Here is an 18,900-nt window from a genome sequence, read left to right as displayed (position 1 = left end):
CTGGGACAGTTGAACTTAGCCCTCAAGTGATGTTTCATAAAATTTTGACCTTTGTGGAGCTGACCCCTAAGTTCACCGGTGCTAAGTATTTTTCAAAGCTCAATGGGAAGCAGGACTATTGGTCTGTCCATAAAGGCAAAATATTGCGGATGCTGGAAATCTGAAACAAAAACAAAAAGTGCCGGAAAAACTCAGCAGGTCTGACAACATCTGTGGAGAGAAAGACAGAGTTAACGTTTCGAGTCCGTATAACTCTTCTTCAGAACTGGATTGGTCTGTCTCCTTAGCTAAAGAGTCTCAGTTGCTCACATTTAGAATGCTATTTGGAAGATACTGTTTCAGGTAGTCACCGTTTGGACTGTGTGTCAGCCAAGATGTATTTCAACAATACACAGACAGGATAACAGAAAATGTCCCAAGCTATATCTGTTTGGTCAATGACAATGCAGCGATGGGGCAGACCAAGGCAGAACATGACCAAAACTTGCATTTTCTAATGTTGGCTGCTTATTCTGAGGATCTTGTATTTAATAGCAAGAAGTGCCAGTTCAGTGTTGGGCACATTAACTTTTTTAGGTCCATTTATATGCCAACTCACTTGAGCCGGGAGGACTTACAGTGGTGCTAGGGCAGTTCAACTTTTTGGCTTTGTATGTGCCTAATTTCGCTGAGCAAGCAGCTCTGTTCAGGAAACTGCTGCACAATTATGAGTGGCATGGACAGAGTAGATAGTCAGAAGCTTTTTCCCAGGGTGGAAGAGTCAATTACTAGGGGACATAGATTTAAGGTGAAAGGAGAAAACTTTAGAGGAGATGTGCAGGGCAAGTTTTTTATGCAGAGGGTAGTGAGTGTCTGGAATTCACTACCAGAGGAGGTGGTGGAAGCAGGTACGATAGTGGTGTTTAAGAGGCAGCTTGACAAATACATGAATAGGATGGGAATAGAGGGATATGGACCCCGGAAGTGCAAAATGTTTTAGTTTGACAGGCAATATGACTGGCGCAGGCTTGGAGGGCCGAAGGGCCTGTTCCTGTGCTGTACTTTTCTTTGTTCTTTGTTCTTATTTTGGCAGTAAGAAGACCACCAGCAAATGTTTTTATCTTTAAAATCAGCATTACCGAACCAGGATTGTACACTGCAATACTATGATCCTACCAAAGAGACCGTTTTGGAAGTCGACGCATCTCATAAGGGATTGGGCACATGCCTCACATCCTGCAGGAAGAGAAAAGTTTGTCACAAATCCAGACCATTCCTCCATTGAGCATGAGGCCTTAGCCCTGGTCATTGCCATAACCAGATTTTATACCTACCTCTTCAGAAGACACTTTACTGTTGAGACTGACCATAAACCATTGGGAACCATATGGTGCAGACTGCTTACGAGTGAGTGCTCCCCACAGTTGCAGAGGTTTTCGGTGAAAGTTCAATGTACGATTCTGATGTCTGGTATAAACTGGGCATCAAAAAATTAGACACCCTGTGCAAGTTGCCTAACTTGAATAAAAGTGCAGCTATCTTGCTAGATTTGCATGTACATGTTGTGGATACCAAGGTTGAAAATGTCTTGAAGATCAATCTTATGAATTTTGGACCCCACAAATGCGAGCAATTAAGAAACGAGATGGCACATGACCCTACCATATTGTTGTTCTGGAAAGCGATTGCGGAAGGATGGCTTGACACTATTCAGGAAGTAACTGAATGTCTACGCTGTTTCTGGCCATGTTGAGATGAGGATGGTATATCCCGAGGGATGATTTTTAAAGGGAAACAAGTCCTGATACCCAAAGTTCTGCATTCTGATGTTTGAACCCAATTACATCAAGAGCATTTAGGGATTGAATGTACCAGACGTCATACCAGAGAGACACTTTACTGGCTGGGAATCAACAGTGATGTTGAGAAAATGGTGAAATCCTGTGAGGCATTATCAACCTAATCAACAGAACCCTTGATTTTGCATGAAAAACACCCGCATCCATAGGCGAAGATAGGCACTGACTTATTTCCCATTCAAGGCAATCATTTTCTTATTCTTCACAAATTACTTCACAAACTTTCCAATCACCAGGCAGCTACGCGATACATCAAGTGCTGTGTCTATGGATACAATCGGTGCTCTTTTTAGCTTATTAGTATTTTTTAGTTTGACAGGCAATATGATCGGCGCAGGGCCTGTTCCTGTGCTGTACTTTTCTTTGTTCTTGTTCTTTGTTCTTATTTGGCATTCCAAAAGAAATTATCTCTGATAACAGGCTGCAAAATGCTGGTAGACCATTTCAAGATGAGCGCTAGGTGGGGAGTCCATCATGTGACATCATCGTCTCATTATCCAAAGTCAAATGGTATGGTTAAACACATGGTTAATACCATCAAATCATTAATTTAAAAGTACAGGCAGACAAAACAAGATATTAAGGTTGCAATGCTACACCTCCAAGCTACTTCTTTGGACATGGGGGTACTGTTGCCTGCAGAGTTGATGTTTGGGAGGCAGGTGAGAACTACCCTTCCCTGTCATCATCTAAGTTTTCAACAATAAGAGATGTACTTCTTTCCAAACAATGGAAGATGAAGGTGTCATGCGACAATAGGTCAGAGTTCTTAATCATTCGTCAGGAACTTGATATCCTGCAGAGTTTTTTAGGATAAGCAACCAGCCCAGATCATACAAAGTCAAGGCACCGAATGGTACAATTCTCAGGTGGAACCTAAGCCAACTCAGAGTGATATGATGTTACCGCATCTGACACTCCTGTTGCATCATGGACAAGGTCAAAGACAAAATTCCACGATTCACTCATGGATGTCACATGTACAGATGACAAAAACTCTGAGTTATCAGTGAATCAGAAGAGTTGTGAAAGATGATCACAGTTCTGAGCAGAGTTTTACGAACACAAGATCTGGTTGGAAAAATAGACGGCCTCTACGTTTTTGTGATTTTTCATTTTGTGTACTTGTAAATTACGTTTTGTTTTATTCCTGTATAATTACTCTGAACCACAACATCATTGTATATTCTATATAAGTTTTCTGATTAATGGGATATGTTATCATCTTTGGAAAAGAAGAGGAATATTGTGGGATCACTTTAAGAGATTAAAAATGAAGAGTCACTGAAGGAATTGATGTTATAAGACCATAAGACATAGGAGCAGAAATTAGGCCATTCCGCCCATCGAGTCTGCTCCGCCATTCAATCATGGCTGATAAGTTTCTCAACCCCATTCTCCCGCCTTCTCCCCGTAACCTTTGATCCCCTTACTAATCAAGAACGTATCTATCTCGGTCTTAAATACACTCAATGACCTGGCCTCCACAGCCTTCTGTGGCAATAAATTCCATAGATTCACCACTCTCTGGCTAAAGAAGTTTCTCCTCATCTCTGTTCTAAAAGGTCTTCCCTTTACTCTGAGGCTGTGCCCTCGGGTCCTAGTCTCTCCTACTAATGGAAACATCTTCCTCACGTCCACTCTATCCAGGCCTTTCAGTATTCTGTAAGTTTCAATCAGATCCCCCCTTATCCTTCTAAACACCATCGAGTATAGACCCAGAGTCCTCAAACGTTCTTCATATGTTAAGCCTTTCGTTCCTGGGATCGTTCTCGTGAACCTCCTCTGGACCCTCTCCAGGGCCAGCACATCCTTCCTGCGATATGGGGCCCAAAATTGCTCACAATATTCTAAATGTGGTCTGACCAGAGCCTTATAAAGCCTCAGCAGCACATCCCTGCTTTTATATTCTAATCCTCTCGAAATAAATGCCAACATTGCATTTGCCTTCCTAACTACCGACTCAACCTGCAAGTTATCCTTAAGAGAATCCTGGAATAGGACTCCCAAGTCCCTTTGCACCCCAGATTTCTGAATTCTCTCCCCATTTAGAAAATAGTCTATGCCTCTATTCTTCCTACCAAAGTGCATGACCTCACACTTCCTCACGTTGTATTCCATCTGCCACTTCTTTGCCCATTCTCCTAAACTGTCTAAATCCTTCTGCAGCCTCCCCGCCTCCTCAATACTACCTGTCCCTCCACCTATCTTTGTATCATCTGCAAACTTAGCCAGAATGCCCTCAGTTCCTTCATCTAGATCATTAATGTACAAAGTGAAAAGTTGTGGTCCCAACACTGACCCTTGTGGAACTCCACTAGTCACCGGCCGCCATCCTGAGAAGGACCACCTTATCCCCACTCTCTGCCTCCTGCCAGACAGCCAATCTTCTATCCATGCCAGTAACTTGCCTCTAACACCATGGGCTCTTGTCTTACTGAGTAGCCTCCTGTGCGGCACCTTGTCAAAGGCCTTCTGGAAGTCCAAGTAGAAAACATCCATTGGCTCTCCTTTGTCTAACCTGCTCGTTACCTCCTCAAAGAATTCTAACAGATTTGTCAGGCATGACCTCCCATTGATGAAACCATGCTGACTTTGCCCGATTTTACCATGCACTTCCAAGTATTCTGAAATCTCATCCTTAATAATGGACTCTAAAATCTTACCAATTACCGAGGTCAGGCTAATCGGCCTGTAATTTCCCCTCTTTAGTCTCACTCCCTTCTTAAACAGGGTGGTTATATTAGTGATTTTCCAGTCCTCTGGGACCCTCCCTGACTCCAGTGATTCCTGAAAGATCACCACTAACGCCTCCATTATCTCTTCAGCTATCTCCTTCAGAACTCTGGGGTGTAATCCATCTGGACCAGGGTATTTATCCACCTTCAGACCTTTCAGGTTTCCTAGCACCTTCTCCTTGGTAATGGCCACCATACTCACCTCTGCCCCCCAACTCTCTTGAATTTTGGGGATGTTACTCGTGTCTTCCTCTGTGAAGACTGACGCAAAGTACCTATTCAGTTCCTCTGTCATTTCTTTGTTCCCTATTATTACTTCTCCAGCGTCATTTTCCAGTGGCCCAATGTCCACTTTTGTCTCTCTCTTACCCTTTATATATCTAAAAAAAGTCTTGCAATCTTCTTTTATATTACTGGCTAGTTTGCCCTCATATTTAATCTTCTCCCTCCTTATTTCATTTTTAGTTATCCTCTGTTGGTCTTTGTAGGCTTCCCACTGCTCTTCACTGCATTGTATGCTTTCTCTTTAGCTTTTATGCTGTCCCTGACTTCCCTTGTCAGCCATGGTTGCCTCGTCCTCCCTTTAGTATGCTTCTTCTTCCTAGGGATGAATTTTTGCTGTGTCTCCCAAATTACTGCCAGAAACCCCTGCCATTGCTGTTCCACTGTCTGTCCTGCTAGGCTCATCTCCCAGTCAATTCTGGCCAGCAACTCCCTCATGCCTCTGTAGTTATCTTTGTTCAACTGTAATACCGTTACATCTGATTCCAACTTTTTCCTCTCAAATTGCAGGGTAAATTCTATCATATTATGGTCACTTCCTAAGGGTTCCTTCACCTTAAGTTCCCTTATCAAATCTGCCTCACTACACATCACTAAATCTAGAATTGCCTGTTCCCTAGTGGGCTCCACCACAAGCTGCTCCAAAAAGCCATCTCGTAGACATTCCACAAATTCCTTTTCTTGGGATCCACTACCAACCTGATTTTCCCAGTCTACCTGCATATTGAAATCCCTCATGATCACTGTAACCTTGCCTTTCTTACATGCCTTTTCTATCTCCTGGTGTATCTAGTGCCCCACATCCTGACTACTGTTCGGAGGCATGTACATAACTCCCATTATGTTTTTTTTACCTTTGCGATTCCTCAACTCTACCCACACAGATTCTACATCATCTGACACTACATCGTTTCTTGCTATCGATTTCATTTCATTTCTTACTAACAAAGCAACCCCACCCCCTCTGCCAACCTGCCTATCTTTTTGATAGGATGTATATCCTTGGATATTTAGCTCCCAGTCCTGATCCCCCTGCAGCCATGTCTCCGCGATGCCCACCACATCATACCTGCCAATTTCAATCTGCGCCACAAGCTCATTTACCTTATTTCATATACTGCGTGCATTCAGATACAACACCTTCAGTCCTGTATTTCCCGTCCCCCTTCTCATTGTCATCCCTTTATCTGATGTGCTTATAGTTAGATTCCTAGCCCTTTCCAAACACTCTGTCCTATTTTGTGTTCTGGATACTTGCGCTCTTTTATCCTGTGTCTCCGCCGCTCTCCTCGCGCTCTTTTATTCTGTGTCTCTGCCACTCTCCTCGCGCTCTTTTATCCTGTCTCATGACCTAGGAGATGTGGGGTGTAGATTGACAGAGTAAGATGTGTGGAACCAATTAAAATGCTGTGGTCAGGCAGCTCCCTTGATCCAGGACTTCTTTATAACAGCATCCTGTCATTCATGGCACACTCTGTTCCAGGACTGCAACATTGTATATATATGTATATATATATATATATATATATACATCATCCTGTTCCAATGGACATGTCTTTCAACTGCAGCCATTGTAATTTTACCACAGACCAACAGAAAATAAAAAGATATGTTCTTTACAACAGTTTAACAGAAATAAAAAGGTATGTTCCTTATATGCCTACACCCTTAGAAGAGATGAAACACCATTTCCAAGATGCGCTTCATCACAAAGTATGTGACACATGGACAAGAAAACATGAGACTTACTTTCATTCATCCTTCCTCCCCCTTATACAATCTTATACGATTTTCAGTATTTCTTACCCCTTTAACTTATTTTAGTATTTTACACCTGTGACAATGCATCTGCGATCATATTATCTTTATCGTCAATGTGAACAATCTTTACATTGAATGGTTGAAACAATAGACTCCATCTAAACAGTTTCGCATTTTGAGTTTTAAACTTTTCAATAAACGCCAGCGGATTATGGTCAGTGTAGATTAGTGTTTCTTTGTTATCGTGTCAGACATACACTTCAAAGTGTTGAAGAGACAATAACATTGCTAAAATTTCTGTAGCATACTTCTGATATTGATTTAGTTTCTTGGAAAAGTACCCCACCAGCTTCTCTATCCCTAATGATCATCTTGCAATAGGACTGTACCTACCGCCGAGTCGCTCGCATCAGTTGCCATTTTAAAAGTTTTGGTAAAACCAGGGGAGGCCAACGCTGGTTCATTTATTAAGAGTGCCTTCAGCTTTTCAAAGGCTGCTTGGCATTCTGCTGACCATACCACTTTTTCCTGTTTTCTCAACAAATTGGTGAGAGGTACAGCTATTGTGCTGAAGTTAGGCACAAACTTCCTATAAAACCCACGCATTCCCCAAAACCTCATGAATACTCACTTAGTTTTAGGAGTGGGGAATTCTATTAAGGCATTCACTTTTGCTGTTCTTGGCAATACTTGTCCTTGTCCTAAAATGTGACCGAGGTAAGTTACCCTTGCTTTTACAGGTTCACTTCTGGCCAGATTTATGACTAAGCCAGCCAATTGCAATTGCTTAAACAGGTCCTCTAAAGAGCATGCTTTACATGCTCTTCCCATGTGTTACCATATATTACAACATCGCCTCAATGAACCACACAGTTAGGTACTTCAGCTATGACTTGGTTCATAAATCTCTGAAATGTAGCGTGAAATGATGCGTGTTGATGTTGGCCGAGCGTGCCGACATCAATGCATAGTTGTGCGATAGTTCAGTTGGCAGGCATATGCCGGAGCTGGCAGCACGCCCACTGACACTTAAAAGGCCTGTTAAGGCCATCAATTAAATTAAAATTTCCGCTGCCCGTCCAACCTAACGTTTGGTTGGCAGGCAAAAAGGCCAAACAGCCTCTGCATTTTTTTGGAAACATCATCCACAGGCGGGATGAGGTTCCCAAAAGCAAATAAAAATAAAATAAAAACTTTAATTTTTCATTAATAACATGTCCCTGCTCATGTGACAGAGTCACATGAGGGGACATGTTTCATTACATTGTTATATATTTTTTCATACCTCTTCATCTCCTTGAGGCTGTTCTGTGCCTCAGGGAGATTATGCAGCACTCACTCGCACACGTGTGAAGTTCGTGCTCTGCCCACTCACCTTCCTCCCCCTGCCCACACAGGCAGCACTCAGCACTGCCACTCACATTTCACGCTAGGTGGGCCTTAATTGGCCCGCCAGCATGAAATCGCAGTCTGCTGCCGAGTACGGGTGGTGGTCGGCTTCCTGACCACTCCGGCTGAGCACGCTTGCCAAGGGCAAAATTCTGCCCATTGACACATAATCCAACAAGGAGGATTCGCCCTTCTGCTTTAGGAACTTTTCCTTAATCACTTTTAATGGACCTCTTATTTCATGACCATAGATCAATTCAAATGGACTAAGTCCAGTAGATTCACTTGGAGAATCTCTGGTAGCAAATAGTAAGAAATCTAATTCTTTGTCCCAATCCTTTGGGTACTCATGGCAATAGGTCTTACTCATGGTTTTGAGAGTCTGATGGTATCTCTCTAAAGGTCCCTGTGTCTGTGGGTGATAAATGGTAGACTTTACTTGTTTGATACCCAAATTGCTGATTGTCCTGGAAAATTTTAGACATGAAATTAGACCTTGGTCAGATTGTATTTCAATTGGTAGACCATAATGAGTGAAAAGCTTTTCCAGTACCACCTTAGCTGTAATTGTCCTTTAAGGAATAGCTTCTGGAAATCGGGTTGTCATATCCATGATTGTAAGTATATAGTAATGTCCTGCTTTCATTTTGGGTAATGGTCCTACACAATCTACTAATACCCAACTGAGCGGTTCTTCAAAAAACTGGTATGGGTATTAAAGGTGTGGGTTTGATCACATATTGAGGTTTACCTACTGTCTGATATATATGACACATTTTACAAAATTGCACTACGTCCGTATGACGTCTTGGCCAGGTAAAATACCTCTTTAACGATCCTTGGGTTTTCTGTATTGCTACATGTCCTCCCATAGGGATTTCATGTGCTACTCGCAATATATCCTTATATTTGGGTGGTACCATTATCTGATGAACAACCGTCCATTCCTCATCCACAGGTCTGTGAGGGTGTCTCCACTTCCTCATCAGAACTCCATTTTTAAGGTAATAGCACTCCAGAACTCCTTCAGCCTCAGCTTCAATGTGAGCTGACTGTGCTAGCTTGTTTAACTCTGGATCTGCTTTCTGAGCCTCAATTAATGAAGACCTGCCAAACATTTCCTTTGAATTATCCTCATCCTTAAAGAAAGTTTTGGCTACTCTAACATCTGCTCGTGGTATTACTTGGACCTTTGTGATGGACTTTGTTTAGCCATTATTTTAGTCGCCACACACAATGGAAACATACCAGGAACTTGTTCTTGTAACTTCTCTATCTCTTTAGCCTCTCTTGGACTTTCCGTAATTATGGGCGAAGCTATAATCTTCACTCCTGCCAATTCATTCCCTAGGAGTAAACCAACTTCATCCATGGGTAATTTCTTAACCACTCCTAAACCACTGATCCAGACAACAAATCACTCTCCAATTGTACAATGGAACCGGGATATACTCTCCATTTATCTAGTATACCAATACTTTAGTTTTCATTGAACTCTCTGGAGGGAAAACTAGGTCCTTTTCCAGCAAGAGTTTGAATAGCTCCTGTCTCCCTTAATATAGTTAAGGGTTTAGCTGTATCATTTAATGAAAAAGGAGTTATCTTTCCTTTAGACAAAAACCCTTGATATCTCTCATCTACATTATTCACTTCACCTGCATTCACAGCAGTGTTTACCTCTAGACCCTTATTTGTAGTTAAAGTTACAATTTGATCCGTGGCATTTTCTTTTTGAGTTCCCTTTTCGGACTAGCTCTTACAAACTCCAAAAAGTCCTATGGGCTTCCTTCGCAACTTTCAGCACTATGAACAAATGTGTCCCACTTTGTTACAATGGAAACACTTCAGCCTTCGAGTTTCACCTCTGCCCTCAGTACCTTCCTTCGTGATCTGGGGAGATCATCTCAAGGTATTCCCGGCTGTCCATTATTTACCCTGGTTTCTTGCCTTCCTTACACTCTCCCACTTTCTATCCTCTTTGAATTTATGGGGGTGAGGGATCAGCTCATAATCGTCAGCCACTACTGCTGCCTGTCTCACAGTTGCAACCCTTTGGTCTTCAACATGGGTTCTTATTACAGAAGGTAGGGAGTTTTTAAATTCTTCCAAGAGAATGGTTTTTCTGAGAACTTCATAGGTAGTTTCAAATCCTAATGCTTGTATCCACCTGTCAAAACTACTTTGCTCAATCCTTTCAAATTCAATGTAAGTTTACCCAGGCTGTTTACTTAAATTTCAAAACTTTAGTCCGTATGCATGCTTCAGGGACCAACTCATATGCACTCAAAATGGCCTTTTTCATCACATCATAATCCCCAGAAACCTCCTCTGACAGTGAAGCATAAATTTCCTGTGCTCTGTCAATTTGCTCTGCATGGGCAATGTCCCGTTTCCCTTTGGCCAGTTCATCTGTTTAGCTACATTCTCAAATGAAATAAAGAATGCTTCAACATCCCTTTCCTTAAATTTTGGAAGAGCCTGCACAAATTTAAATACCTCCCCACTGGATTCTGATCTGGAAATAAGTCCTGCCTCACCTACTGGTGTCTCTTTTTTAACTGCCAGCATTCTAAGCTGGAACTCTCTTTTTCTAACTTCGACATTTATAATTCCTTTTCTTGTTTTCTTTCTCTCTCCTGCCTTTCTGCCTGCTCCACTTGAAATGCTCTCTCTCTTTCCTTTTCTGCTGCCTCAAGTTCCAATTTTTTTTTATTTGCCACTGAATTTAAGCCCATTCCAATGAACCACCCCTTGGAGAACTCGGTCTCTTGGGCATTCATTCCAATTTCAAATGCTGTGCCATCTCTTTGACTATCTCTGCCTTCCTAGCTTTGGCAGGCAAGCCTACACTTAATTTACTTGCCAATTCGATTAACTTGGCTTTTGGGATCCCTTATAAAATCATCAGGAACATCTCTTCCACTTGCAGGAAAACTTTAGCAGTTTCCAGTGCCATCTTATTTTTGATAGTACAAAGCTGGTGTTTCCTTTTAGCTTTTCTTACTTACTAAATCTACACCCAAATCGTTGTTGTCCTTTGTTCCAAAGTATCCCGGACCTGAGCTCCTAAACTTTGTCACGACTCATTGGGGATATTGCGCTGTAATATCAAGCCCCACTGTTCCCCAAGCCATGACAAATGTGACAAGTTTGACCAAACCACCAGATTGCCCCAATTCTACCTGTTTAATTCAATTTAACAGAATACGAGCACCAGGTTTGTAAACTTAAGAAGTGAATAATTGTTGATTGCGCAAATTAACTAGTGGCAAAAGAAAAAAAATGAACTGCTTAACTTCCTAATACTATAACTCTACCTCCTTTTTAAATACCTACACACACATACAAGACACATAAGATACACAAAACATCAATTTTGAGGGTGGAATAAAATAGTTCAATAGCACCAATCCAGAGTACAGGGTTCGATGAGTTGAATTTGATCAATGTCTTCCAAATTCCTTCAGTTCTTGTTGATGACACAAGTCAGCACTTTCAATCTGTAGTTCACTGGTTGAGTACTTGCCTTTCAATGTCTCTAACTGTGATTTTCTCCTTTCCCTCTTGACAGGGGTTTTCAGAGAGGGAGCAGGTTATAGAGATATAAGAAGAAAAAGCCAGCTAGCTATTGTGGAATTACTGGCATCTTTCACACACAGGAGAAAACAGTTTTAGGTCTTGTTCCTTTCAAGCTCGGAGATATTCTGCACACTGCTTTCACACAAAGCCTGGTCACCTGGACAGGAGCCAATTAAAATGCTGTTGTCAGGCAGCTCCTTTGGTCCAGGACTCCTATCTTTCGCGGCACACCCTGTTCCAGGGCTGCAATATTGTATGTATCTCTCATCCCGTTCCAGTGGACATGTCTTTCAACTGCAGCCATTTTAATTTTACCACAGTCCAACAGAAAATAAAAAGATATGTTCTTTACAACAGTCCAACTGAAATAAAAAGATATGTTCCTTACAGTATGGTGTTTCCTGTACTGAAGGCTTTTTTATATAATACTAACTAATCTCCAGCGGGGTTGCTCGTGGATAATCTGGACTCTAGCCTGTCTTTTAGGATCATTACACTTATATAATTTCCCTCAGAGAGCATGAGTAGGGAAATCCCAATAATTTTAACTGCTTCTAAACTCTCAACGTCTGTCACATGGCAATTGTAACTGATTTAAGCTTCTGGTTCTAGGCCAGAAGAATTCATTATGAAATCCATATCCTTTTTTTTAATATTATGTACCTGTAATGAAATGATACCTTGAAAGGTAAAGACTGGTGTGTGATTTCTTAAATATTCTTTCATGGGATTTGGATATTGCTGGCAAGGCCATCCCTAATTGCTCTTGAACTGAGTGACACACTAGGCCATTTCAGAGGGCAGTTAAGAGTCAACCACATTACTGTCGATCTGGAGTCACATGTCGGCCAGACCAAGTAAGGATTGTAAGGGCAGATTTCCTTCCCTAAAGGGCATTTGTGAACCAGGTGGTTTTTAATGACAATTGACACTAGCTTCAAGGACATCAATACTGAGATGAGCTTTGAGTTCCAGATTTTATTAGTTTAATTTAAATTCCACCAGCTGCCATGGTGGGATTTGAATTCATGTCCCCAGAGCATTAGCCTGGGCCTCTGGATTACCAGTTTCATTATCACTACGCCACCGTCTCCCCTAAACACAAGGTATACAGTATGGGCAAAATTGTGTATGTATTGGTGTAACATAACAAAGATCTAAAATTTAATATAAAAAATAAATCAACATTGCTTATTTATTGATATTTGCTCTGAAATAAAGTAGTTATTGAGATTGTAGTATTTCTTTTTTTTAAGGATACAACCACAAGTGGAAAGGATTAATTACAGAAATTATCTTTACTTCACTAACTACAGGTATTTATAGACAATATGCAATACTAAAAAAATCAAAACAAAAATGTAAATTAGAAAAGTGAAAGCTTTAAAAAATCTAGTGCTATTTTTGAAGTGGAAACTGTGTGACAATCTTTAGACTATGCAGAGCAACTAATTTAACCAAGTTGCATGCATTGGGAAAGAAACAGCAAATGTTGCAGGTTCATAGAAATGTAAAACATCTATTTTAGTTTCCCTTCTTGTCTTTAAAATGCATTTACACATACAGTGATTCACTACATATAGATCACTTTTTAGTTTAAATCATTCAGAATAGACTGACTCCTTCCCCCAAAAGCTCAAGACAACCAACACCAACACCATAGACATCTCAAATTAATTTGTACTCAAAATTTCTAATGTGTACTCAAAAGCACACGGTCAAGTGGCAACTGGAAATTCTCAGGCTTGAAGGATCAATTTCTGGAGGGAATCATCTCAAATGAATGATTGTGCATTACATCATTGACAGCACTGAAGATGTTGTGTCAGAAAATTAAAGGAGACTATACATGTACAATTTTATATGTACAATACTCGTAATTTAAAGAAATAGCATTACTGTAAAAAGTGAAACACAGTACTTTGTATATAAATTACTGAGTTATAAAGCATAAAAAGCCATATATCTAACTAATTATACATCAGAACTTATTGTACATAATGCAAGATTGACATGCCAAACAATACATATATCTCTCTTTAGAAATCTTCTAAAGCAAGGCTAGCATATGACACAATTAAGAACGCAGAGCTGCTCGAGCTTTGTCAAGAATATCTTTCCTCATTTTTGGATAATTGGGATGTGCTCCTAATACCTGCAAGAGGAAAACAATTCAACTTATCAGTCTGATTATTATAAATATTTACACAATATTAAAATTATTAAATCTTCCTGCTTCTGGTGTTGTAACTTGGTAACACTTTGAAAGTGTTCGAGAACAGCTACAGTTGCACCTAACATGCAACAGTATAATGCTTGCTTCTTGTTTCATTCGGGAGTATAACTAGCTACAGCATTTGCTTCCATTATTTCCAATAAACAACATTAACCTCCTCCCACCACTGTGACACTAATGAGTTATCCACATCAACCTGCAATTTAAATTTTGCCTTTGGCCAAGTCAGGTAAATCTTAAAGTTTATTTTGTCCAAAATTTTACATTTTTCCTTCCTGATGCATATTTTCTTTTTGCAACTGTAATTTTTATTCAAGTTTGCAGTCTCACTCAACAGAATATTGTGATGTGATCCACTATGTTTATTTTTAATTCCCAGCGTTGTTCCAAGGAATCCCTCCTTCTTCCCAGCCATTGACAGATGCTGTTCACCATCACAACCCTGTTCTTCAGGCCCCATTTATTCCATGCTGGGGAACTCCTGATGTTTCTCGATCTGTCAGTCCGCCCTGCTTAATAGCCATTTCATCTCTTCAGGCCCCAAACCCTTGGGCTTTGCTCGGGTGAAACTCCATTACTGCATAACCTACTCCTAGGCCAGAATATTGCCGTCGGCGTGTGGGGACAGGCCTGACACGCCGATGCGCAAAATGATGCGCGATAATGTCGGGCGTGCGTCCCAAATTCATCGCACATTAATTAGATATTTTGTTCAGCTGGCACATGCTGGAGGCAGATGCTGGCCCGCCGAACTGTCAAAGGCCTGTTAAGGCCATTAGGAAAGCAATTTAGCTAATTAATAGCGCTGTCCGTCCAACCTTAAGGTTGGCGGGGGCGAAGAGCCCAAGTGGCCTTCGCATTTTTCAGGAAACTTCATCCACGGGCAGGATGAGGTTTCCTTAAGGTTGTATAAAATTATTAATTAAATTTTGCACAATTCACAAAGATGTCCCAGCTCATGTGTCACAAATTTAAATAATTTTTTTCCTCCTTTATTAAAAAGTTTCACTCTCAACTTAATTTCCCTGAGGCAGCTCCGTGCCTCAGGGAGATTGTTGTGCTCTTTCGCGCATGTGCACGATAGCTGAGCACTACCGGCCGTGTCTCACGCTGGGCGGGCCTTAATTGGCCCACCTACCTAAAATGGCGGCACGCAGCCAATCACGGGCGGCGATCGGCTCCGCTCCCGCCCAGCCCACCCGACCCGACATAGGTAAGTTTCTGGCCCAAGTTTTGCTCTTTGAAAACCTATGGCCCCTAACTTAATACCTATGAATTGCTTTCCTAGAACTAGTCTTTTAATTATAAAATGGGAATGTAATTATAGGCATTAGGGCATCTATTTTAAAATTCAAGCAATGTACTTACAAAAGGCCACCAATGGTACAGCAAATTAACAGCCAGCAAAGGCAAGACAACAACATTAATTCACTAGTTCCCACTGCACAATGAGTTTATTAATATGATTGTGACTGCTGCTCCATAGTTTCTTGATTTATTGGTGTATTCACTGCTCCATTGAGATATTAATTCTCAGGTACATGTTGGTCTGTCTGCTATTCAACGAATTTATTGATTTACTGTTGTTGAAAGCTCCATTAATTCACTGGTGCTCAGTGCATCTTTCAATTTTGTATACTGTATACATCGCTCATGATGTGGTCTCCTCTACACTGGGGAGACCAAATGCAGACTGAGTGCCCACTTTGCGGAACACTTTCATTCAGTCCTCAAATGTGACCCTGAGCTTCCAGTTGTCTGATATTTTCATTCTCCACCTTGCTCCCAACTGTGACCTTTCTGTCCTTGGCCTGCTGCAGTGCTCCCAACACAAACACAAGAAACAGCATCCCTTCTTTAGTTACAAAGATGTGCTTCTCGAAGATATAGGCCAGAATCTTCGGGTCGGTGAGCGGGGGCGGACTCCACTTGCCGACGTGTAAAATGACGCTCGGTGACGTCGGGTGTGTGTCCCGGCGTTACTGTGCGTCATTCAGATCTTCAGTTCGGCGGGCGCCCACCGGAGTCGGCTGTGCGCTCACTGAACTGTCAAAGGCCTATTAAGGCCATTTAAATTCCAATTGAGATAATTAACTGAGCTGCCCATCCAACCTTAAGGTTGGCGGGGGGCAGGCGAAGAGCCCAGGCGGCCTTCGCATTTATTATGAAACCTCATGAGGGAATCTCATGGACGGGATGAGGTTTCATGAAAGTTTTAAAACATTAATAAAAATTTTTAATAAAATTCATAGATATGTCCCAGTTCATGTGACACTGTCACATGAGGGAACATGCCTTTAAATTTTTTTTCCCTTTATTAAAATTTTTAAAAATCAAAGTTATCTCCCTGAGGCAGCTCTATGCCTCAGGGAGATTTCTGCGCTCTTTCACGTGCATGCACAAAAAAGCACAGGCCCCGACTCAGCCTACTCCACCCGCCCGCACAGGGAGCGCTCAGTGCTTCCGAGTGCGCGTCACGCTGGGCGGGCCTTAATTGGCCCGCCCATGTAAAATGGCTGCGCGCCTGCCTGCGCCCGCTCAACCCCCTCCAACAGGGAGAAAATTCTCCCCATAATTTCTAATTTTTCTTTTTCTGCCTGGATTTAAAAAAAAAACTGGGATCCAATACAGACAATGGGAAAACAGTCCAGACTGCTGCAATACACACAATTTCACATCACCAGGTGGGATGAAGACAGACACTCAACTCCCTGGGACGCGTGAATCCCCTGTCAATTCACACCATCTTAAGACTTCTTAAATGTTTATGAGATGAGACATCAAAATTCAATTACCTGTTCTGAAACAATAACTGCAGCAGACATGAACTAATAGAAGTTCTCTGGAATATACAGCCAGCAAAGTACTTCAAGGACCCCTTACCAACAGAAGAAAGAGAAAAAAGACAATGCTGTACTGAACACAGGCTGATTGGTGCTGTGTGCTCTCTTTTTGTCTCTCTCTTGGACGTGCTGTGCCCGGTTTGCAAAGTAACCATTCTGAGAAGAAAAACTGATGGCAAACTGAGATCTTTTAAAAACAAAAAGCGAAATCTGCTCCATATAAATATGCCCAGGAGGACAGCTGAACAAAATGGCCACAACGTTGAAGTACCGCATCAAGGCCAGTCAAGGAACAGCTAACCACATACTCCTTTGTTTTATCTTTCATGAACTGTAAAAAATTCTATAAGCCCATCCTCTTACTCTGACATTTGTACTGATGTGTGTGTGTGTGTGTGTGAGCCGAGACAAATGTGTGTGACCCGATGAATGGTGATAGCATTTTACCTATTTTTTTTTTAGCTTTAGGAAATAGTTTTAATAAAATTATCTTGCTCTTTGTTTATCTTAAGAAAATCTGTCTGAATAATTCTTTGCAACCTCAAAGCATAATTAGTAAGACTCTTACAAAATTGGCGAAGCATATCCTCTCTAAATTCTCAAAAAGACCCTGTTACAGTCAAGCGTGGAGTGGAAGGATAGGGGAGTCATTTCACTCCTCACATTGGTCTTAACACTTTTAAATCAGCACTTTACAACATTCTGGACTCAAAATTGTGTTTAGCTATTTTAGGTCATAAACTCTGACCCCATTTTGTTTTGTGCTTCTTGATTGTCCCTTATTTCCTTTATGTTCGGACAGCAGCTATTCAGGATTCTGCCATTTACACCTCTTTTAGACAAATCCCTTGTTTCTTTACTTGTCCCATTATCATTCCCCTTAGCTTTGCACCATGAAACCTTTTTATCATTTAATTTCTCTTGCTTTCCACCCTATCAGAGATCTTCCCTTTTGTTCTTCTTCTCACCTTCCCCCTTTCATTTGCTCAAAAATCTGTTGCATTTCTTAACATTTTCCAGTTCTGAGAAAAGGTCACAGGCCTGAAATCTTAATTCTGTTTCCCTTTCCACAGATGCTGCCAGACCTGCTGAGCATTTCCAGCATTTCTTGTTTACATTTCAGATTTTCAGCATCTGTAGCATTTTGCTTTTGTTTTAGTGCTCCATTAATTAATTTATTTTTTGGTGTATCCCTTATTGATTTTCTGGTATGCTCACTTCCACATTAACAAACAAATGCACAAATACCTGCTACTTCATATTATTGATTTGTTATTGGTAACTCTATTCTTCCACTGATGCCTACTGCTCCATTATTTATTTGTTGCTGCACTTGCTGCTTTATTAATTCCTTTGTTGATGTAAACTCTGACTTATGAATTTATTGCTACATCTCTTTTATCATTGGTGACATGTGAATATTAATTGATTGGTGTCCACTGCTGTTTTAGTTTACCAATCTTCTGATTCCCAGCATTCAATGAACATATTAAGTGGTGCTTACTGCTCTATTGTTTTATTGATTCAGAGTGCCTACTTACCTGCAATGCTAATCTGTATCCTTGTGCTTTAAGTTGCTTCATGTCATTGTATGGTGTCACAAAAATGTTTTTTGTTTTAATTTTAGTTCCTACTATACTGTTTTATTTCTTCAATTTCCATGATATTGAAGAGCAGCCGGTGTGCCATCTACTGTTTCAGGGTGTACTGTCATTACATTGTTTAGGAATATCAAGATAAAGTACAGGCCCAAATTTGGCATTCAAAGAAACAACTCAAAGACTTAATAGTAATCCTTATATCAAAGGAAAGTACAAGTTATGATAATTATGCAACAATTTATATTTATATACATAATGAAACATCTCAAGGTGCTTCAAGCAGCCTTATAAAACAAAGTATGACACCAAGTCACATAAGGCAATATTAGATCAGATAGCCAAAAGCTTGATCAATGAGGTAAGTTTTAAGGAGTTTCTTAAAGGATGAAAGTGAGGTAGAGAGGAGGAGAGGCGTAGGGAGAGAATTCCACAGCTTGGGCCTAGGCAACTGAAGGCAAGGCCACCAATGCAGAAACAATTATAATTGGGAATGCACAGCAGGCCAGAATTAGAGGAACATAGATATCTCAGAGGGTTGTGGGGCTGGTGGAGACTACAGAGATGGGGAAAGGCAAGGTCATGGAAGGATTTGAAAACAATTATGAGAATTTTAAAATCAAGACCTTGCTTGAA

The 18,900-nt window shown here is 41.0% G+C and overlaps 1 protein-coding gene across 2 annotated transcripts in view; it reads right to left on the bottom strand.

The window, feature by feature from the left end:
* Positions 1–12,545: 12,545 nt before the first annotated feature.
* The window catches only part of ttc21b (tetratricopeptide repeat domain 21B), a 90,880-nt gene continuing 84,525 nt past the window's right edge, over positions 12,546–18,900 (bottom strand). For both annotated transcript variants that reach the window (XM_078552305.1, XM_078552306.1), the window contains exon 29: positions 12,546–13,742. In XM_078552305.1, coding sequence (XP_078408431.1) covers positions 13,665–13,742 — 78 coding nt within the window. In that variant the 3' untranslated portion in view covers positions 12,546–13,664. The remainder of the gene's footprint in view (positions 13,743–18,900) is intronic.

This window comes from Cetorhinus maximus, chromosome 11 (genome assembly GCF_964194155.1).
Source record: "Cetorhinus maximus chromosome 11, sCetMax3.hap1.1, whole genome shotgun sequence".
NCBI classification, from domain to species: domain Eukaryota; kingdom Metazoa; phylum Chordata; class Chondrichthyes; order Lamniformes; family Cetorhinidae; genus Cetorhinus; species Cetorhinus maximus.
Note: the sequence above shows the minus strand (reverse complement) of the source record. Positions and strands in the feature narration are given on the sequence as shown.